At 32.1% G+C, this 20,926-nt stretch overlaps 1 protein-coding gene across 3 annotated transcripts in view; it reads left to right on the forward strand.

Moving 5' to 3' along the window:
* Positions 1-19,847, forward strand: part of LOC116777305 (adenylate cyclase type 6) — a 92,206-nt gene extending 72,359 nt beyond the window's left edge. For all 3 annotated transcript variants that reach the window (XM_032670777.2, XM_061526296.1, XM_032670776.2), the window contains 20 exons: positions 905-1,026; positions 1,968-2,060; positions 4,232-4,378; positions 4,876-5,034; positions 5,191-5,335; positions 9,330-9,427; positions 10,437-10,593; positions 11,947-12,044; positions 12,189-12,273; positions 12,350-12,466; positions 12,535-12,609; positions 13,067-13,227; positions 13,352-13,491; positions 14,293-14,402; positions 14,615-14,834; positions 15,799-15,930; positions 16,206-16,330; positions 16,755-16,907; positions 17,835-17,988; positions 18,267-19,847. In XM_032670777.2, coding sequence (XP_032526668.2) covers positions 905-1,026; positions 1,968-2,060; positions 4,232-4,378; positions 4,876-5,034; positions 5,191-5,335; positions 9,330-9,427; positions 10,437-10,593; positions 11,947-12,044; positions 12,189-12,273; positions 12,350-12,466; positions 12,535-12,609; positions 13,067-13,227; positions 13,352-13,491; positions 14,293-14,402; positions 14,615-14,834; positions 15,799-15,930; positions 16,206-16,330; positions 16,755-16,907; positions 17,835-17,988; positions 18,267-18,676 — 2,901 coding nt within the window. In that variant the 3' untranslated portion in view covers positions 18,677-19,847. The remainder of the gene's footprint in view (positions 1-904; positions 1,027-1,967; positions 2,061-4,231; positions 4,379-4,875; positions 5,035-5,190; positions 5,336-9,329; positions 9,428-10,436; positions 10,594-11,946; positions 12,045-12,188; positions 12,274-12,349; positions 12,467-12,534; positions 12,610-13,066; positions 13,228-13,351; positions 13,492-14,292; positions 14,403-14,614; positions 14,835-15,798; positions 15,931-16,205; positions 16,331-16,754; positions 16,908-17,834; positions 17,989-18,266) is intronic.
* Positions 19,848-20,926: the final 1,079 nt, after the last annotated feature.

The raw sequence follows: 20,926 nt of genomic DNA on the forward strand, positions 1-20,926 counted from the left end.
TATAATAAGAACATTACAATATCTCGTTTTTCGGTTTTGGTTTTTCGGGAAAAATTAATTGAAAAAAAAAATTAAAAATCACAATTATAATATAAACAATACATCTCTAACGGTAAAGATAGTTCAAATAATGAACAATTTTGTCAAAGTACATTTGATCAAGTTAGATCACGGACATTATTAAAGCATTCACACTGAGCAAAAATTTTTAGACACAACTTCGGTGCGACACAACAACATAATAGAGTTTTCAACTGGGGTTTGTACCAAACGTTGTTTTAAACAAAGCTTTCTATACGAATTTTAAAGTCTACGCAGTGAATAAGTTACTTGCTTACTTTAAATGAAATCTAGAAATGTAAGTGAATATAGACACAGCTAGGTACATAAAATCTTGCTTGTTGTTTTAAAATGTAAATAAATTAAATTAAAAAAAATATGTTTCCGTTATTTTATTACACGTTTAAGTTACATATCTTGAGAAGGACTTGTTTATTAACAAGATGATAATGATTTTTACCGGATATATTATTTCAATATAAAAACTTATTGGCGGTAAATAATAATTTAACAATCACAAACTTAAGATCTTTTTATCTTAAAAACAAAATTTTTTATCTGTTTAAATAATATTTAGCATTACAATATAATTTTGTTCATATTATAAATTAAAAACAATATTTAATGCAGAAAAAATTTTATTTTTATGTTTGTATTTGTTCGCTAAAATAATATCCAAAATTAAAGCAATTGCAATTTTATAAGCTTTAAAGGAAATAATAAAAAATATCCGATTCTAAAAAAAACCATTATTGCTGATGATATGATAAAAGTGAAATTCGAATATTATCAAATAGAATGTATTGTAAATTTATATCAATTACCCAAAGGATTTTTGTAACAGGAGCGCTTACTGCTATCCGTGTTACCCCGCCATGTAGCGATGGAAATGAAGGCCGACATCGCCAACCAGCCGAGACAGGAACAATTCCATAAGATCTATATACAAAGATACGAGAATGTCAGGTAAGTTAATACAAAATTGATTTTATTTGAATGTTATCTAACTTAATAGCTTAAAGGTAGGAATTTTCACTATGTTATGTGTCCGTTACTAAAAATTGTTCCAAACACATATTCTTTATAAAAATTGTGAAAGTGTTGATCAAATGAAATTTTGAACTTTTGTTTATTTAATAAATATATTTCTCAAACAGGAAAAAATAATATTATGGTATCTTTATATTGATTGTAAAGTTATAAGGAATAATATCATAATAATAAAAAAAATTCTGAAATTGTGCGATGGAATTTAGATCAGTGTTCATTTGCATTACCTCTTCTAATTTAGCGGGTAATTTGATCCATATTAAATTATTTGTTATTTAATTACATAAATTTATAAACATACTTTGATAATTGGAAAGAATCTAAGATATGTGTAGATCTTTAAATTTTAATCTTCCATATCATGAGTGAATTTTCAGTATAACATTCTAGAGAATGTTAATTCTTTTTATCTCGCAAAACTATTGCTGCAAGCTGATTAGTGAGTACTAAGTATATTATTAAAAAGCTCTTTCTTTATATCCTAAATGAGAAATATTCTTTTGATATCACTCTTATAAGCCCAATTGTTCAAAATGGTGGAATAAAAAGGGTGAAAGAAAAAAGTTTAGTGTTTAAATAATAAATTTACGTATTTATATGAATTTGAAATTTTATTAATTCCTAACAAATACATACCTACCATACTTATTTTTACAGGCTTGAAGTTTGTTGATTGTTTTTTTTTTTGTAATAATTTGAAAAAGAATATTTTGTTAAATACAAAGCCTAGGTATAAAAATTGTATTTTTACATAATGGTAGAAAATATTGGAATGACAGTGATCTAATTCTAAGGAAGTTTTATAAAGAGATATAAATAATATATATTTCCTTTTTCTAAATAATGTAATTTTCCAGCATACTATTTGCGGATATCTGTGGCTTCACTTCTTTGTCCGACCAATGCACTGCTGAGGAACTTGTCCGCCTTCTTAATGAACTATTCGCTCGGTAAAGTATTTTTCTTTAAAACATCTTTTGCAGCTGTTTTCTCATAACTTCCTTTGAATGGAAGTAATTTTCAATTAGTGTTTTTCTTTATATATTAGCGTGAAGTTAAAAAAATGTATTTCTTATAATTTTTTTTGTAAATTTTCTATATTATTAAATACTAACTTATTTTAGTTACATCTCTTAGAATTTGTAAACATGAGACTTGTGAGGAGAAAATATTTTTTTTATTAGCCTCCCACTGTGATTCTTATTTTACATTGTAAACTATAATTGCAGAATGTTAATATATCTTCAATATAACAATACGAGAAAAGTGCTTCTACGTTTTTCTAAATTAGTAACAACATTATTTCTCTTGATAAAATATTATGACTCATATATGTGACTATCACTTTTACTAAATATATCTTATTTTTTTATTTTTATACGATTATACTTTTACGTATCTAATGATTTTTTTAACTTATATTGGTTTTTACTTTAGTTATAGGTTGAGTATCGGTTGTGGAACTATTTCGCGATGGTTATTCCTTAAGGTTAAAGGCATTAAGCGCTTCACGTTACAAATTATACTCATTTAAAACCCTGGACTAAATTACCCTTGGTAATCTCATCTCTATAATTAATAGTGTCTCGTGAAACATTATGCACTAATCGGTATATTGTTTTAATAATTTAACAGTTAAATATGTAAAAATTAAGATAAAATTTAATTTATCGGTACCAGTGAAAATACTATATGTTATAGTTAAAATAAAATTTAATTATTTAAATGGAAATTTTAAATGTTTAGCCAAAAGGGACGACAATAATATAATAGGGTAGTTCCGGAAATTTATAAAGCTTTGAGTAAAAGTTAAAAGTGATAGAACAAAGTATTGCGGTATTTCAAAATAAACTTATCTGATTAAATCACAATAACAAAATGTTTATTTTAGGATGCGTTGTTTGAAATTAAAATGATTTAAGAGCAAAGATGAAGAGGAAAGTATTTATAAAACACTATTCTATTCAGAGACCTGTGTTAAACTAAAGTAGAAAATTATACATTTTTATTTTAGTCAAATTTAATTTATAACATAAGATATAGTGTCTGTTCCCATATTTTATCACTAAATATGTCAAAGGACTAGTGGCTTTCGAATCCTGTTTTTAATCAATATAGATATCTTGTTTGTTGATGAAAGGATAACAATTTAAATAAGATAAACCTTTATTTTTGTAGCCCTTAACTACTAATAAAAGAAAACTAAAAAATCAGTTTATTATCCTGTATTTTTAAATTGTTTGTTCTATGTCAGGTACATGCTTTATTTTATGAGCTTTTGTTATTATGAAACATAAAATATTGTCATTAATTAAAGTAAATTTATATAAATTTTCACAAGTTTTGATGGCTCTTCATCACACTGTAGCACTTTCATAGACGAGACGAAACTTCTCAGCATTCCATGGGTTCACCATGCGGGTGCCAGAGCCATCGCGTTGCAGTGAGGAGCTTTAACAGTGCTTGGGATTTGCGACGCAGTTGTAGGTTTAAGCAGCCCAAATCTAACGCGCGTTCAAGGCTCACCCCAACTGTACCTAACTAAATTTGAAACGAGTCTGTTAGACTGCCTTCGAAGAACGTTCTAAGAATTAATTGATGTTAGTTTCGGACAGATCAAAGTCTTTTAGTCGGTTGTGGAAAGATTTAGCTGTTATATCTTTCGCTCTCACTTCTAACGCGAACAAATTTACATAGAACTTATTTTAGAGAGTTCGTAAGTTAACTGGTAATACTTATTGACCTTGATGGCATGGTCTTTGCCGATGTTGATTTCTCAAGGAACGGTAAGCTCTATTAACACAACGCGATTTAAAAGTCGTGTATACAGAAATATATCTAACGAGGACGACGACGCAAAAATAATACTTTCTAGAATTGAACGTTTTTCATCGAAGTAACAGAACGTAGATAAATTGTATCGAACTACATTGAAAATAATTAGTTACATTTTTATACATTAAGTTTAATTACTGCAATTTTTCCTACTGTGGCTACAACTAATTAAACTTTTATTTTTTCGTTATAACTTACAATTTTCATCCTCCAGTAAAAACATTAAGTGAAATAACAAAAGTGCAGATGGCTAATGATTTTAATAATGTTTTCAATTTTGTTTTAGTTTCGATCGGCTAGCAGCAGAACATCATTGTCTACGGATCAAACTGCTTGGTGACTGCTATTATTGCGTTTCTGGTCTGCCAGAGGCTCGCGATGATCACGCCAAATGTTGTGTTGAGATGGGTCTCGATATGATCGATGCCATTGCGTAAGCATAATTTATTTGATTATCTTATCATACTAATGTGGTTTGTATCACATCATCACAAGAATAAAATAATAAAAATATAACGTATACAGCAGCTCTTGTATTAGTTTTTTAACTTGAATTTTATATTCTCGATGAGTAAGTTTATAAATATAAAATAAGAAATTTAAAGAAGATTACCAATTAGTCAGAACTCTGATATTTTTTTAAAACTTAGCCACAGCGTCAGTAAAGACAAAGAATAAAAATTCTTTTTAAAATAAAAATCGCAGTACATTAAATGAAATAACAGTCCCGCATATTTATTTAGCTTTTAACGAAAGTTTACTTTAGAAAATGTTAATGCCTTTATGAAAAATTCTTTTAGTTGTTAAATATTATTTTTTTCTTTAAAGCTGTAATAAATTCTTTGTTGTTTGAAAATTGTCTTTACAAAGAAAAATATTTTTAATTTTATTAAGCTTTTAAGGAAATTTAATAAATGTGATGGTCCTCAGGTTGGTGCGTGAGGTAATGGCAGTAAACGTAAACATGCGTGTTGGTATTCACACGGGACGAGTTCATTGCGTCGTACTCGGACTCCGAAAATGGCAGTTTGATGTATGGTCCAATGACGTGACGCTAGCTAACTATATGGAAAGCGGTGGTGTGGCTGGGTAAGTATTGGATATATATAAGTATATATTATATAAAATTCTAGGTGACTAGGTGTAAATATATTCTATTGACATCTTCCGAATAATTAAATTAATTTAAATATTTTTAGAATCATCAAAATATAATTTCTTTTTGTATAATTTTCTAAACAATAGTCGGGTGCACATCACAAAGGAAACATTGAGGTATCTTGGTGATGACTATAAAGTGGAGCCAGGTCATGGAGGTCAACGTAATACCTACTTAAAGGATCACAACATTGAAACCTATCTTATAGTGCCCGATGACACCAGTCGTGTGGTAAGCCACTAAATAACAGTTGAAAACACGAATTGAAATTCTCATGTGATGTACTTATAAATGAAAATTACAGCTATGCATTTTGTGATATATTTTGAAATATTGCTAACGTTCGTAAAAACCAACATAAGTTTAATGTAAGTTGTGGTTTATTAAATCAGCGGGAATACAAAATACTATGCGTAACTGTACATGGATATTAAAAGCAAATTAAAGAAAGACATAATATACATTCAGAAAGTTAAAGCAGAAGGCCGGGATTTAAAAATAAATGACTCAAAGGTTTTTTCAGGCGGTCGTCTGAGAAATTTTATAAAAATTTGCCTTCATTTCAATGCACCCAAATCAATATTCAAAATAATTACTGGTCTCAGAATACCATTCAACAAGCCACCGCCCGTAGTTTTCCCAACTTTAGATGTTTTAATGAAGTTTCAAACTCCAACTTCACATTTAATGTCGACCAAAATTCAGAGTTTGATTCAGTTGAAGGTTTTGAAGACAGACCTTACACCATCCTTCATCTCCCCTCTATTCATAATATCGAAATCCGACGGAAAAAGTCGAACAATTTTCAATCTCAAGGCATTAAACCAGTATATGAAGCCTATTTCATCATCACCAAATACCCAATTTTCTTCAACGTGGTTATTGGATGGTGAAGCTGGACTTAAGCCAAGCTTATTATCACTTGCCCATTAGAAATCAACACAGAAGATTTCTTCGGATCAGCTATCAAGATCAACTCTTGCAGATGACATGTCTTCCCTTTAGGTTAACAGCAGCGCCGCGAATTTTTGGCTCCGTAACGAATTGGATCGCAGAAATACCTCGCAAGAAAGGGCTGCGGCTAGTAATTTATCTCGACGATTACTTAATAGCTCGTCAAAACAGATATACTCACAACTCACATACAAGTCGCAATAAAATTTTTGACCGATCTGGATTGGTGGGTCAATACGGAAAAATCGATAACGACACTAACGAGGTCTATCTATTATTTGGGAGTGGTATGGAACACCAATTTCAACACCAAGTTCTTACCCTCGGAGAAAGTAAAACGAATTCGTCAAATATTGCGTGCCAGACTCATGGCCGGTACTTCTAACCTAAAACAGGCACAGCGCCTATTGGATCACCTAAACTTTGCAACCTTCATCACCCACAGGGGAAGATTGCATTGTCGGTTATTACAGTTACACAGCAACAAGGTCAGGAAGTGTCCACAATCCCAGATTCAGTTCTCGGAAGAGGTCACCAATTCATCCCAAAAGAATGTCGACGAACCACGTCATCACCGACGCGTCAGACATTCAATGGGGAGCCCTTGTAAACAACGAATTGATAAAAGGCGCATGGGAACATCATTAGACAAATTGGCATTATAATCTGAAATAATGTCTGTAGTCTTAACCGCGAAATCAGTCAAAGCGATGGAGCTTCGAAACTCGACAGTAAATCTTCAGAACGACAACAAAACGGTCGTGACGTACATAAAGGACGAAGGCGGAACACGATCACGTCAATTGTTAGAATTGACTCGACTACTGTTGAATCTGATGAGTTCAACATTGTGCTTTGCCCGCACCACTTACCAGGTCTCCTGAACACCCAAGCCGACCGCCTGTCTCGAAACCGCGCGGCCGTCGAGTGGCATATCAGAGACAAGGAAACTTCGAGGTTATTCAACCTGTGGGGCACACCCGATTTAGATCTCTTTGCTTTCCAGACGGCACATGTCATAGCAAAGTATTGTTCTCTAGACTTGTCAGACTAGAATGCCTACTTTCACGACGCTTTCAGCAAATCATGGCATTACAGCCTTGCATGGCTGTTCCCGCCACCCAGCTTAATACCCAGGTTCCTGGATCATCTACATTCAGTCTCAGGTCAGTTCATCCTAATAGCTCCCAAGTGGAAGAAGTGCTTTTGGAGGCCAGATGTGAAAAATCGTGCGATAGGGCATCCTGAGAAACTCAAAAATCCGAACAAAACGTTGGTAGACACAGCGACAACGAAACCTCCAGCAAAAATCGGAAAGTTACATCTGGAGGCCTGGTTGATTTTGGGTGGAATGATTTAACAGAGACATGGACACCACAAGAGAAACAGTTATTGTCATCGTGCTGGAGGCAGTCTACCATAAAGACTTATGCCCCCATTTGGCTTAGATGGGTAAAATTTTGACAAAGAAATAGCATTAATTTTCGTTTAACAAAACCAGCAAATGTAGCAAGATATTTAGCTTTTATTTTTTTAAACCATGGTTTTTCTTACCAAACCATTCTTGTGCATAAATCGGTCATTGCATCCGTTTGCGAAACGATATCCGATATTAAGGTTTCTACAAATCCTATAGTAAGACACATACTCGAAGCTATTTTGTTGGCAAAACCTAAGCCCCCTAAGCTTCCGATTTCTGATGCCAGGATATTGATTAGATCTTAAAAAAGGTACAATATAAATTTAAATAGTTTGTATCAGGTATCCAGACATGCAGCAGCTATATTATTATTATCTTCTGGTTTTAGAGGACATGATCTTACTCTTTTGCATGTGATTAAACTACAATTTATAGATAATATAAATTCGATAACCTTGCATCCAGTTTTCGGCTCTAAGACAGACTCTTCTTCGTACCAACAATCTAGCTGGACATTTTTATCCTCACCAGACAGTATTGATGCAGTATATTGGTTACGTTCATTAGTAAACCTGAGTCGGAATACCCGAGGAAATATAACAAATTTATTCTTAGCGACAAGAAACCCGAGGTAGCCAGCGACTGCAGCAATGATTGGTGGTTGGATAAAGAAATTTCTGGCTAAAGCTGGTATTCAGGCACCAGCTGGAAGCTGTAGATCAGCAGTCTCTTCTTTGAATTGGGTAGAAAATTACCCTATTAATGACATTTTAGCCAAAGCTAATTGTCAGCACGAATGTGTCTTTAGAAAACTTTATCTAAAAAACATTAACACCTGGATATTACGTCAGAAAAGTCTCTCTCTCAATATTTTCAGCCTGATTCATAATTGATTTATGTAATAATTAAGTCATAATTTAAACTTTTTAATCACATTGTTGCATTTTAATATAAACATTTATAAATATATAAAAACAAGCCACCCGGAGATAACAAACAAACTCTCATAATGGACTTTGGACGTCAAACGGAACGCCTAATATAAAAATTTTACCTTTACAATAAAATTTGTATTAAGCTTCCAAAGACGTCCGAAGTCCCAGTAATGTCTCATTGGTGCTATGTCATTATGAGCCTAATAATGATGAAATTGGTGGCTTGTATTTAAAAGTTAGATTACGGTCCGGACTGAAAGTGACATGAAGGGTGGTCGGTAATCCGTTACCGACCATTAGTGACAACATCTAGCGGCCAAGCGAGGCAAAGACAGCGATGTACTCTCATAATGGACTTCGGACGTCTTTGCAAGCATAATACAAATTTTATAGTAAAGATAAAAAATTTATATTATCTGCTAAATAACTTTCCATAAAATCAAGTAAAAAGGCGATTGACACGGTTTCCAAGGAGACGAAAATTAAAAGTTATTTAATTTATTTCATGTTTACATTCATTTTGAATAGCCTAGGTAACAATTTTTTGAGAATATATAATATTATATACGTAGAAAAATAAATGACAAACGTCGGGAGTAAGTAGTTTTAACCAAAAATAAAGCACGCATAGTATATCCGAAAAATATTAGTTTTATTTAAATAAATGACAATATTTTTACAGAGGAATATGGTTATTTAGCCGACATGATATAAGGGGATTCTGAATTCTATTATATTATTTCCTATAAGCCTTTGCTTACAACTTGTTCAATTTTAAAAAGAGGTTTTTTTTTTGATGAATTTGTTTAATAATATTATAACTCCTCAATTGAAAAGTTGTAAATTACAAAACCTTATGTAATTAATGTAATCGTTACCTATATGAAAAAATTCGAACTTAAGCCATTTTCTCCAGGACAAAAAGCCACAGCATTCATTCTCATTAAATGGCAATATCTCAAAGGAAATGCGCGTCATGGGTCACGGTTCTCAGCACGGGAAGCATTCGTCTAAGTAAGTATGATACTCGGAATGCAGTAATTGTATATTTGTCTTGGTGTCTCTTAGACTGTCAAATGTTTACAAAGCTCGATTCGAATAATTCTTAACGAAAAATAGTTATTGAAACGAAAGAAATTTAAAAACACAACTCTATCTTTAACAAAACAAAGATAGAACACAATTAATTCTATAATATATGATACAATAAAGTAAAAATGTAATTCAGAATAATGTAATTTTTTTGTAAAATTTAATAAATAAAGTTTGCCATTTTGTATTGAAAGAGTATACGTGCGATACTTTTCATGGTGAAATCAGTTATAAATAAAAAATTTAATAAGAATTTCTCTATAAAGAGCAAGCGCACTTAAAAATCGCCATATTCAATATTGTTAGGTCATGGTAACAGAAATATAGGTAAATATTTTTAATTCTAAAACGGCGTCGTTTCATAACTAGTCGCAGTGTAGTTGTTTTTATGGACTAATTTCGGGTAATTTTTTTCTTCTTTTTGCTTACAAACTTTTTGAAATAGATTTTTTAAAATTATACATCAATTGTATTTATACAAACATACTTACTGTCATAAACAATATAAAAAGTACCTATAAAAGTAATTTAAATACAATTTGGTTAGTATATTTTTGATACCTTGTAATGTGTTTACTTTTTTATATATTTACAATAAAACACAAAAAATTTATTGCCTGATACTCGACAACATTTATTCAAACTAAACCTACGACTTAGTCAGCAAACGCTCGACATTGTCAAAGAGTCACTGAATGTATAAAATATATTTTTAACTGGCTTTAATTGCAATTGTGACTATTGGATTAGCATTCGAGGTTACAAAGTCAGCATTAGCTAAACCACCAAAATAAACTTTATTCTGTTTTTAATTCAACCTGGTTTCTGGATAATAACAAGTTTTTATGTATTCAATTACCATTTTAATTTTGTGAGTAACAAAGTTATATAAAAGGAATAAGCTGTGGGTAATTGTAAGATTCCTTCGTAGGATTGGTGTGGATACCAACAACGAAAACAAGAGACCGGAGGATGAGGTTAACGAGTATCTGATGAAGGCAATTGATGCGAGGTCGATTGAACGACTACGTGCTGAACACTGCAGACCTTTCACACTTACATTCCGTGATAATAATCTGGAGAAAAAAGTAATGAATATTCTTGCAATTGTGTAATTAACGTTAAAGCAATGTTGAGTTAATATTTAAATTAAACTTTAAATTAGAAAACATAAAGAGAATCATTCTTCAACACGACCAGATTTGAACATGCAACCTCCGCTTTGAGCCACTGGAATGCGATATTCCGAATAATGCATGTCCGAATCCGTCTTGTGTCTATGAATTTACATTTTACAATTTCTAATTTAAAGTTTAATATAAATAATTAATATAGTATAAAATTATTCAATATGAAACAGTATAACGCACAAAATAACCAATACTTAAATTATTTTAGAACATACATTGTTTCCTTTAATAAAGTTTAGGTTATTTTTAAATTACCTTTTATAGTAACATTTTACGCTGCATTCATACCTTGTTAGATTGAAGTTTTATTATTCAACATTCTAAATGTTATTTGTAAAAATTAATACATCAGTCTTTGTAGTTTGCTCTGCATTCTTCAGAATTGTAATTTTATAAAACTTAATATTTAAATTAACTAAATGAAACAATACATAAAATTGTATTATTTGCACTTTGGTCGTACAGTAAAGAATGTGGAATAATATAAATTCCAGGGTTAAGCTTCTGTGTGATTTTTTATTTGTAGTTATATGGTTCATTGAGTATATTAACATTTTAATGTATAAAAGTATAGTGTCACAATATTTCATTACAATCACAATTTCCGTAACACTAAGCCATTACAAAACCCTCTCTGATTGTATTTCCGAGTAAAATCAAGGGATTTGTGCTTTGTGCATATACAATTTCAAATAACGTTCCATTCCTGTGTCTATTCAAACGTGCAATTGATCTTATTGCAGAGCGAACTATGATCACACTTGATATCATTGACGTAATGGGTTGTTCCATTACATAAGAATACATGTAATTAAATATTAACAATTGTTCTGATTTGTTAACTAACTTCAATTAAAGATATGTGCATATTGCAACATAAATAGCAATTTATGATTTTCTTACGAAAAGGTTTTAAATTTATAGTAACGCTTTCCCAATTTCGTTTTAATACATGACGGCATTTTATTCTACCTTCACTGTGAGAAATTATCCAAAGGATGAATTAAATTGCTATGTCCAATAGACGAACTCTAAATATTGTCAATTGAATTTGAATAATTGAATATCGAATTACATCAAAAAATATCCAATATGTTAACTTCTACTGTAACAAAAGCAATTAAGTAGTAAAATAATGTTCTAATGTTGACATTATCGTCGTTGATAATATCTATTTTTAATTGCAAATTTAATTTGTTAAATATTTATTGGTAATTGACATTGACATTTTTAGATGATTATCTTTTTCAGTATACGACTGAGAGAGACAGGATGCTTAAAGTTTACTTCATCTGCAGTTTAGTCATATACATCTCCGTGGTGATAGTACAGATACTTATTTTCACAATGTAAGTGAAAATATGTATAATTGTTAGACAAATGTTTAGTTAGTGTTGTTCACAAATATAAAACGTAAAACTGTATTGTTATAATTCTTTATTTAGCCTTTCTAATATTAAAACCTACTTATTTTTTGATGTCTTCTATTACAGCACACCAGCAGCAATTGCCATCATAACTATATCCGGCATGGTCATATTTTGTATTATATATTTGGTGCTCTCCATTGACTTTAAGGTACTGTAACCTTTTATGAGAATGGCGTTATATTAATAACTGCGTTTATTATTGTTTCGTGATTTCTTCTGTGCAGCATGTATGCAATCGCCTGAAAAAGCTAACTACAATAGTGCATAACAATCGAACGCTGGCACAACTGATGTCCTTTATGGTTGTTATTTGTCTGGTTCTTCAAATTGAAGTCGTCATGGTTGGTGACTTTTTGAACTTGATGATAAACTGCACTGATAAAATACTACATTACATATATTTTTTTAGGGAATCGGCATGTTTAATCCACCGGCTATAAAAACTGCTGAGGATACTACACTTTGCCCACATGACATTAATGAGGTACTGTGTGTATGTGTGTCTGTATGCGCGTTTGCGTGTGGGTGTGGGTGTGTGTGTGTGTGCGTGTGTGTGTGTACGTATGAATGCATCTTTTTTTCAGTTCAGTCAATTTAAAATTGATAATAGTGAAAAATTATTAAATTGAATAATTTTCAAAAAGCGAACATAAAATAAATTTGTAAATTTTTTAATGTGCTAGTAAACCTTCATTTTATTCTTAAACACCATTTTTGAATTTATTAATAGATTATTCCAAATGGATATTAACGTTAATTATTTTTCTGTCTTAGCTACCATTAGCTTATTATTCGAACACACTGAAAACTACATATTTATATGATTTAAAAATTGGTAATTGATACTTCTCGATGTTTTTTTATCTGATTCTTATTATTTTTAGAAAATTTATGTATGTTTACTATAAAAAAAATTATAGCATTAAATATACAACTTACAGCAATTTCTTCAACTGACGCTCGTGGTTATGTTCCTCTGCGCCGTGCATCAGATTTTGATTACAACTTTAAAGATGCTGTTGTTATGCCTTATCAGTGTCATATATATTGCTGTGACAATACAAAAGCATCTTTACTACCAAGAACACTTCTATAACTATCAGTACGTAAAACAATATACATATCATTTTTAACAAAAGTTATAACAAATCCAGTTGTGACTAAGTATTTACAATATAACCAAGACATTTTTGTTCGTTATTTAACATATGAAACTACTTATTCAGGCACAAATGTGACGTAGACTGGAATCAGCAGTGGACAAATATTGTCATTGCTCTGGGTGCTTTGATAGCTCTAATGTTGCACTCACAACAAACTGAGAGTACCTACCGTCTTGACTTCATATGGAAATTACAAGCAAATGGTTAGTGATTTCATGAATTAATTTAAATATTTTTTGAGAAAACGTACCTATTTAATTGATTTTGTGTTCATTTTTGATTTTGATTTATTTGTAGTGAATTTTTGTTTAAATTTAATAAATTATTGACCATAATTTATGTTCTTTATTTAGATTATTATTTTTAGGTATTTTTTTCGTTCGTTAAATGTAAAAATTTAAGTTTTACATAAACTCGCCCATATTTTACCCTTATATTTTTACCCAAAACGTTTTAAAAATAATATAGAATGTCCTTTCTTTACTGGGGTAATAATCTAGCCACGTCTCTTCTTCGGCTCAATATATCAGCGGGACACAAACACCTGTAACATACACAGGCAAACTAGACTAAAGCCAATACTTTTCCTATAAATATCATTGCAGTACTAAGATTACATTATACCAAATTTTTTCCTGGCAGGAAAAAAATTTAATGTAATTTGAAATTTTTTGACAAAGTTTTTGACTTTATTTAAAACCTTTAAAAATTCAAATCACATAGTTTCGAATTTTTATCACAGCTAAGGATGCATTACATTTGATGAATGTTTAAAATTCCAGAAGATTTCCGTATTCATCAGTTTTTAAGAATATCGGAGAGTAACATTTCTAAGATACTGGGAGGGTAAAGATTTTTTAACCTCTGAAAATATTAATGTTAAATAGACTGGTGTTATATTTTCATTAACAAAACTCAAGTATTCCCCCACACTTTCTATTCATATATTTTATATTGTTATATATTTATTATATATTTATTATTTAAAAATCTTGATGATTCAGATGAGAAGGAAGATATGGAACACTTGGAGGCATACAATAGGAAGCTGCTCGCCAACATCCTCCCAGAACATGTTGCACAGCACTTCCTACGCAGCGATAAGAACATCGATGTAAGATATCCAACAATAAAATTAATATTCCAAAAAAAGTTTACTGTACCTTCTTTTATAAATCAAAAAATACTATTTAAGTTTTACTCACTTATGGGTAATACTTTTATAATCTTTAATTTACGACATTAAGCTAAAAATAATAAAAAAACGGTTGAGTTTTGATGTTATTGAATATTAACATGGGGAACACACACATTTTTGAACTCCAGGAGCTGTACCACGAACAATGTGAATCAGTGTGCGTTATGTTTGCTTCGATCCCAAACTTTTCGGAATTCTATGTTGAACTAGAAGGAAATAATGAGGGAGTAGAGTGCCTCCGTCTTCTAAATGAGATCATTGCCGATTTTGATGAGATTCTTGCTGAGGACCAGTTTAAGTATATAGAGAAGATCAAAAGTACTGGTGCAACATATATGGCAGCATCGGGTTAGTAGTAGCATAATTTGTGCATGATTATACGTTATATACCTATATATATATTTATTTATACGTTATATACCTGATCATAACATGTACTCCAATTGAAGTTTTTTTTATTCTTTTGGTTAAAAAGCTTACAGATGAATAAAAAATAACAAAATCTTAGCAACAACTTCAAAACTACACGATCACCTGAAAACTGTAATTGGACCAAAACCTATATATTAAAATGAAACTAATATTTTTCGGATTACTACGCGTATTTATTATTTTAAAAAGTACATGCTCCCGACATGGTTACTTTGCAGCAACCGTGATCATGGGCAGACGAGATGTGAATGTCTGTCAGTTGGTCAGAGTGTACTTACGGTGTCACGAGGTCCTGTGGTGTGGTCACGGATATGAGATTTTATATTTTTAACAAGGGGGTCCCAGGTATTAGATAGATTCCGGCCACCTTTTTAATTCAAATTGGGAAGTTTTTTAATTTCAATAGCCTCGCGGATTAACGTTGGATTTGTGGTTTATCAAATCGAATGTAGTGGCCTGGTTTGTCCATTGTATGTTCACTACTAACTTCGTTGCGCGCCTATTGTTGATTTCTGAGATATGTTCCATCAACCTTGTACCGATGCTCTTCTTCGTCTATCAATGTATAACAAGCCACAGTCATGTTTGTTCCTTTACAACCAGTGGGTGTATAGATACTCGATTGTAACTGTGCCTTCTCTTACCGCGACCACACCGCAAGACCCTGATTCACATATGCAGACACATTACATATTACACACGCACGCAGACACTCATACAAATACTTTCTTGTTAGCATGCATATTATGCATTAGAGAAAATTAATTGTTTATGACCGTTTCCCTGCTTAAAGTAAGACCATACGGATTTAAACATCTCTGCTTTACAGAAAAGATCTAGTTTAGATAAGTGACAATTTGAATGTGAATTTATATTTCAGGTCTTACGGTGGCAACTCGAGATCTCCGTGGCTACCGTCACGTGACGGCTATGGCAGACTATGCTCTCCGCCTTCGAGAACAATTGAAATATGTCAATGAGCACTCCTTTAACAGCTTCCGTATCAGAATCGGTAAGAAATAGTATTTAGCTGCTTAACACCTGATAAGTGCCGTTAGTGACTCTTTTGGTGATGGGTGCCATAAATATTATCGATAATATTGTTTAAGGTGGCAATTGTCTAATATTTCACTAGTTGCTCTTGCAATGCGATTTTAAATATTGTTATTTATTTTGTTGCTGTGCACGGGAATATAACTATAGCAAATAATTTATTTCATGGAAAAGCGAACTAATATTTACATAATTTGGTTTTTGGGTATCAAAGAAAGGATTTTTATTTAATAGGCATCAACATAGGACCAGTAGTAGCAGGTGTGATTGGTGCTCGTAAACCGCAATATGACATTTGGGGAAACGCTGTAAATGTTGCTTCACGTATGGATTCTACAGGACTTCTTGATCATATCCAGGTGAAATATTTAATAGCATTATTAATAATATTACTTTCTTCCTTTTTTCCTAAAAGTTGTGTTTAACAATACCTACAGGTGTTCACATAATTAACTTCTGTTCAAGCGAACCGAGGAATTGATTATTTGACGAATTGTCAAGTGAATGAAAATTAACCTGAAAGCTCAAAAATTAATATAGTTATAACGTTTTGCATTTTAGCGATTGCTAGCAATATAAAATACTATACATATATCACTGAAAATAAATATTCAATCACTCATAAATTTTAAAACGTTTGAAAATTTATTTCAATAAATAAGCACCGCGAATTTGTGGTACCACAAGTTAATAGTTTGCTTAGAAAACTGCTGTTGGCGAAATATTATATATATATATATATTATTTGAACAATATATTACATAGCTTGTCGCGAATGCATAGGTTACAGAGGAGGTGTATGATATTTTGGCGACTCGGGGATATCAGCTCCGCTGTCGTGGAACTATTGATGTTAAGGGCAAGGGCAACATGGTCACCTTCTTTTTGGATGGCATTGGTGAAACTCCTATGCCAGGCGTTAAGGACATCTATGCCGTAAGTGTTTTTATGATTAAAAGTAGTAAACTGTACTGTGTTAAATCAAACTCAAAAATAATTTTTGACTTACACTTTACTTAATACTTATGAACAATAATTTTAGGAATCGATACCTTTGCAGAGACGTTTTGATAGCGATCAAACGCCTGATGCGTAATACTAATAATAAACCTTTCGCACCTTAACAAATTGAAAGTAAATGGGAAAAAATTATTTGCAAAACAAAATTTAAAGTATGACATAGTTAAAGCTAGTTGGCTAATTTTTAGTTTTTGTACGTAATTTATAAAACTACTTCACTCTTTGAAAATCATTTTAAACATGGTTTTCGAAGACAAATCTCGGAATTACAAAAATAACAAAATATAAATTTTACATATTACATATGATTTTTTTTTTTAAATCAGGTCAACCCCACTACTAAATATTAACATTCACTCCAATTTTGATAAATTTGACGTGAAACATCGCAGACCTAGCAAAATTACTTTTAAAATTCATTTCTTATTTGTAGTAATTATAAAGATATAAACATTTTATATTTCACCTGAGAACATTTTCTTTTTTGAAGTTAGTTAAAAGTCTAAGACCAATTTAAAGTGATTTCTTCAAAACAGTTTGTGCCAAAATAAAAGAATGAAGAATAAAAGAATTTAACATCAGTGTTTTCAAAGTGTAGTGAATAAAAGTTAATAGTAAAATATAATTCAAGTGGATGTGTAATAACACATTAAAACAGAATGAATGAATGATAATGTTCTATTTTTCAGTGCCATATTTTGTTTATAATATAGTTACTCGGAAAATTATAGAAATATTGCACTGCCCTCAGATACCTTAGATTAGGATTAATAGGAATGTAAGATGAAGCTAAGAAATATCTATATGGAAAACTGTATGTAAATTTCTCCGTGTGTCTTCCAGAATCCCACACCGTCTACATCTGGTGCTGGGAGCGATAAAAGTCACGACAAAGATGATAGTGATAATCGACGTCAAGATCATCGACCATTGGAGACGCTTTCCGAAGGTCATACTGATGAAGATGGACCTTCGCCACGATCCTCTATCCCTAAAGGTATAAACCTTATATCTAAAACAAATGAATCGTATCTATATTTATGTTATATTTGTTTGCTTAAAATATAGTCATGCAGAATATAAAGTTATCAAATTTTAATATATTTTTTTCTAAATACGTTTTATATACATACTTAAACTATTAGTTATAATTAATATATATATATATACATATATATAAATACATATAAATATATATTTCCATAGACTCTTACACCTCCACTTAAAATGTTTTTAAGGTAATAAAATGGGAGATTAAATTATATTACATTACAGAAACCCAGGAAGGGTCGATGACTCCAAAATTAACAAATGGTGTTTCATTATCTCGAGAGGGTCTGGCGAGTGCTGTACGTGCACGTGTACTCCGACGTTTAGAACGCCCATCATCACTCGCGGATCAAGCAAGTCTGCCTGAAGTCATCTCTCTAATCAATTCAAAAGCTTACTCTGCCGAATTCAGTACCGCAACATTCCACACTGAGACGGTGAAACCAAATTCCTCACTTACGAATGTCAAGAGATCAGTGGCCGAGTCACAAAGTAGTGGCGCAATCGAAATGCTTCTTCAAGATACAGAAACGAGGCGAGCTATTAGTCTTGCTGACTTCTTATTCAAAAGAAAACAAACACGTTTAAAAACGGCCTCAGTTCACATTATTGAAAATCCAATGAACGCGATATAAATCTAATCCATGTATTGACTGGACATAGTTTTGATTTTCCCTGATAAAAAAAACTTACAAATAATCTTTTTAAATTTATTTATTTTCTGTACAAAAAGATTTACACATTGTTCTTATCTTGTTAAATTAACTTTTATCTCGGCGATGACATCTTAGATATTTCTAATTATGGTAAGACTGATACCTTATCTGACAATGAAAGCAGCGTCTTTACCTAACAGAATTAAGTATCTGCCTGCACTTACGAATTTAATGATATAAAAAACGTGAATCGGATTTTTTCGTGGTTGTGATACAAACGCGAGAGTATGTATCCAATGCAGATGCCGCGTGAATTGTCAATTGACGTATTGATTTATTTTTTTGAAAATTAATACGATGCGTGCTATTAAACGAAATTTAAAATAAGACGGTGTATATAATTAGATAGAATTGACTGACGAAGAGTGGCCAAGCCAGTTATTACAATATCATACTTGATTTTAAAGTATTTTTTTTATTTATTTAAAATTTATACATATAACATTTACAATATCACAATCTCTTAATACAAAATTTCATAGTTTTATTTTAGATAAGGCAACAACAATATTCGACGATTATATAGAGTAATTCAAGTTTTTAATGTCCATTTTTATTTAAGATTTAATATTGACAACTCTGAATATTATTTGATAAATCTTATTGATTTTTATTAACGATGAAAATTTTAAATATTTCTTTTTAAAACTGTCACAAATATTATTCCTATGAGTTCCATAGATGTATACGAGCCAAATAATATATTTCTTTTACCTGTACTGAAGCATTCTGTACAGATAAAAGATATTTGCTTATCAAAGCAAAGGATAAAGAAAGTAAGTGTTGGGATAATGAGATCTAAGATTTTCGCGAGTATTCATTTAAATGAAACTAGTGTTATTCGGATTTCTTACGCGGATTTTATTATTTAAAAACTACATAATCCCGACGTTTCGGTTACTTTGCAGCAACGAGGTGTGGATGTCTGTCAGTTGGTCCTTGTTATTTATCATCTACCGCCATCGATTTCTTAATTTTCTGGCGTACCGCTCTGGATGCCGGCAGAATGCGCTCACGGTGTCTTGAGGTCCTGCGGTGTGGTTACGGACATGGGATTTTATATTTTTAAGAACGGGGTCCCAGGTGTTTGATAGATTCCAGCCATCTTCTCTATTGAAATTAGGATGTTTTTTAATTTCAATAGCCTCGCGAATTAATCTCGGTATATACTTGTCTTCCCGAGCGAGGATTTGAGGTTTATCAAACCGAATGTAGTGTAGTGGCCTGGTTTGTCCATTGTGTGTTCACACACTGCTGACTTCGACGCGCGCCTGTTTTTGATGTCTGAGATGTGTTCTTTAACCCTTGTACCGATTCTCCTCTTCGTCTGTCCAATGTATGACAAGCCACAGTCACAATCGAGTTTGTATACACCCGCTTGTTGCAAAGGAATGTTACTCTTGATTGGTCTCAAGAATTGGCTCACTTTCTTATGTGGTTTGTAAATAGTTTTAATGGAAACCTTCTTCAAGATGTTGCCTATTCTGTCAGTAACTCCCTTCACATATGGTAGTATCGCAGGTTGTCGCTCAACTGTGGGTGGCTTCAGGTGGTTCTTGCGATGCTGGCGAGTTCTTTGTTACAGAGAGCCCAACACCTTTGTGATGCTGACCACCTAGAGGCCGAGCTGCAGCATGTAAAACATGCTCTCGCCATCAACAACCTGCCTGTGCCTCGCCAGCAGAGGAGCATCGGTACAAGGGTTAAAGAACACATCTCAGACATCAAAAACAGGCGCGCGTCGAAGTCAGCAGTGTGTGAACACACAATGGACAAACCAGGCCACTACACTACATTCGGTTTGATAAACCTCAAATCCTCGCTCGGGAAGACAAGTATATACCGAGATTAATTCGCGAGGCTATTGAAATTAAAAAACATCCCAATTTCAATAGAGAAGATGGCTGGAATCTATCAAACACCTGGGACCCCGTTCTTAAAAATATAAAATCCCATGTCCGTAACCACACCGCAGGACCTCAAGACACCGTGAGCGCATTCTGCCGGCATCCAGAGCGGTACGCCAGAAAATTAAGAAATCGATGGCGGTAGATGATAAATAACAAGGACCAATTGACAGACATCCACACCTCGTCTGCCCGTGATCACGGTTGCTGCAAAGTAACCGAAACGTCGGGATTATGTAGTTTTTAAATAATAAAATCCGCG

Source organism: Danaus plexippus, chromosome Z, assembly GCF_018135715.1.
Source record: "Danaus plexippus chromosome Z, MEX_DaPlex, whole genome shotgun sequence".
Taxonomy (NCBI): domain Eukaryota; kingdom Metazoa; phylum Arthropoda; class Insecta; order Lepidoptera; family Nymphalidae; genus Danaus; species Danaus plexippus.